The following is a 2,811-nucleotide window of genomic DNA, read 5'->3' on the forward strand; positions in this document are numbered from 1 at the left end:
AATTATAAATGTCCACTACAGAGGACAATTTTTCAACTTTTAAATACTACGATAAAGTACAGTCAAAATAATTCATAGAATGTTTTAATATGCTGCTAAGAGATTTATTTAGAATATGTCAACAAAATTTTAAACTAAAATTTGCACAATAAAAAGTTTTATGCACTTAGTTTTTCTCTTCCCATAAAATTTGCTTGTACTGATGTATGCAATTTTTCTGAATGAAGAAAAGGAAGGTACAAAAGTCCCACCTCTTCACATTTGGTATCATTGAAAAGCCCTAAATGTCCTCTGTAGATACCAAAATAAATTAATTCAGTAGAATGCAATGGGTGGGAGATATTCAAGTTTACAAATGTCCTCTGCAGAGGACAAATTTGAACTACTGGTAGTCAGGAGGAAAATCATACAAATACCAAGATAAATAACTTCTTTACCGACAGTCCGTGTGGATTCACATCAAACAATTTAACATCAAGAATTCTATCATTAATTATTGCAAAAGCTGCTCAATATATTAGCCAAGCTTGCCCAAGTAAGGGTGAAAAACAAACTCAAAACATAATTCATCATTCAAACACAAAATAGCCTTTCAACTTTAACTTTCAGTGTAAATTGTGATTTAACTAGATGTTCTATTGATAAAACAACAGCAGAGTTCCCTCTCTATTTCATCCACTGCATTGAGGAGAACACACACCTCAATATATTATAAGCCTGGCAGGCCACCAGGCTTTACTTGCCCCCACCAGGCTGAGCATTGCTTGTTTTTATTTTAAAAAATTGTTTAAATTAAATCGATATTGAAAAAAGTGGATTGATAAATTCCCAACTATGTATTTACTGCCAACCTCCCTGTAGATTTGAGAAGTTTAGGATTAGCTGCAAGATGTCTTCATAAAAAAGAAAGGCTGAATGCAGTCAAAGGCCTGCTGATTCTGGCAAGTGACAAGTAATTTAGTCCTAGAGTCAAGATAAGAGGTGTAAGGCAGGCAGAGTTGCATGTGTGGAAAACCACAGAATTTGCACATTTTTGATCTTTGATCAAATGTCTTTTTGATCTGCAAATTAATTACTTAAAAAAATATACAATGCGATTTTCTGGAATTTTGTTTTAAATTCGATCACTCACAGTTGAAGAGTACCTATGATAAAAATTCAAGACTTCTAAATGCTTTGAAAGTGAGAAGATCTGCAAATCAACAGTGCATTTCCCCACTGTAGTGATATTGATAGTTTATACTGTCATTCTGCTAAAATTATATACACAGTCCTGGTCTGACCCTTCAAATGAACATACTTACAATATCACATTGCCATGCACATTTCACTGTGGTTGTAGTGTAAGAATTTTGAATGTTTTTAGATCGTCTTCAAGATGTTCAACAGTCAAAAAGACTTAAAAAGGTTTATATGAGAAATCATTACAGCAGAAATTTCTAATCTAGAATTTCTGATTAGAAATTCTAGATTTCTAGATTGTTTTTTGTTCCATCTGAACAAAAAACATGTTCAGATGGAAGAATTTAAGATCAAAAATATCCAAATCATAGCCAGCTCTAAATGTATCTGACAACAAACTGTTAGGGTTTCAATACCTGTCCTTCCTCTAATGAAGTGGGTTTCAGTTGATGTAGATTTTGAGTGACATCGTGGTAGAAAAGGTTCATCTGAGCCTGGAGAATCGTGTAATGTTCTGTGGTCTCCACACTCCCATCTACACCGCAAACAACCCGACCCCAGAGGCAAGATGGATTCTCAACCTTCAGAGGTCAGGAGAAACCAACACACAAATCATCTTTCAAACTCATACTTAGATATTTTAAGTGACCACAAGCTCTGTTAAATTGATAAATACTAGAAGTGAAGTGGTTTTATGTTAATAGAACAGTATATTAGGCAAAGAAATGAATCAATATAGTTAATTTACATTATATTTATTTAAATACTGCCAAATCACAACAAATATCTCAAAACACTTTACAAAAAAAGTCTAAGTGGAGAAGAACTACAGCTGAAACCAGATGTTTAAACACACCAAAAAATTTAGACATTTTTCACTGTCTCAAGTTAAATCAGACTCCAAAAAAATCTCTTGTTCTATGTCAGTTAGAATTTCCAAAATTATTTCTATATGCTACATGCCACAATAATGAAAGATTATGTCAAATTTATTTGTTAATGTCTTTGATACAGAATGATGATCATCTTTTTAAACCATAAGGGAATGAGGGCATGGCTTTGAAAACTTCTGATAGGCTAACTAACACATTGGAGTTAATTGGAGGCACATTTGTGGATGCATGTTAAGGCCTCAGCTGGAACACACTGCTTTCTTGTTTGACACAATGGAGAAGGCAAAAGACATCAGCCAAGATATCAGGCAGAGAACTGTAAGCTCCAGCCTACAAAGCTGACCAAACCTATGCCTGTTCTTTTAGGAAGAAAGGGACAGAATTCCAGCAAACTATTATGAGAAGTTTGAGGAAGGAAACCCAAAACCTCTGACCCAAGCCATATAGTCCAAAGGCAATGTTACCATACTGAGGAAACTATGTAAACAAATATGGTGGGCACTGATACTGTGTTCAAAAGTCTTCAGTCTTCTCAAATCATAAAATGGATTTTCTGTAATTTGCCATAAATGTAGACTACTTCTGTGGTATTCAAATGATTTTTATAAATGCAGCCTCGTCCTTTAAAAATAAATGTAAAACCTCCCTCTTCTAAGCTACACATTTTTTAAAGGTTTTATTGGATGTAGTGATTTCATAGTTAATTGACAGGAAAGTGGGAAATGAGAGAAGGGGA

General features: G+C 34.0%; 1 protein-coding gene across 1 annotated transcript in view; it reads right to left on the minus strand.

The window, feature by feature from the left end:
* Positions 1-2,811, minus strand: part of LOC106942863 (putative ATP-dependent RNA helicase TDRD12) — a 19,612-nt gene that overhangs the window by 12,299 nt on the left and 4,502 nt on the right. The window contains exon 3 of the mRNA XM_015026208.1: positions 1,599-1,763. Within this exon, the coding sequence (XP_014881694.1) occupies positions 1,599-1,763 (165 nt within the window). The remainder of the gene's footprint in view (positions 1-1,598; positions 1,764-2,811) is intronic.

The sequence above is a fragment of the Poecilia latipinna genome, unplaced genomic scaffold (assembly GCF_001443285.1).
Source record: "Poecilia latipinna isolate Pla-1442-1.1 unplaced genomic scaffold, P_latipinna-1.0 Scaffold4615, whole genome shotgun sequence".
NCBI lineage: Eukaryota > Metazoa > Chordata > Actinopteri > Cyprinodontiformes > Poeciliidae > Poecilia > Poecilia latipinna.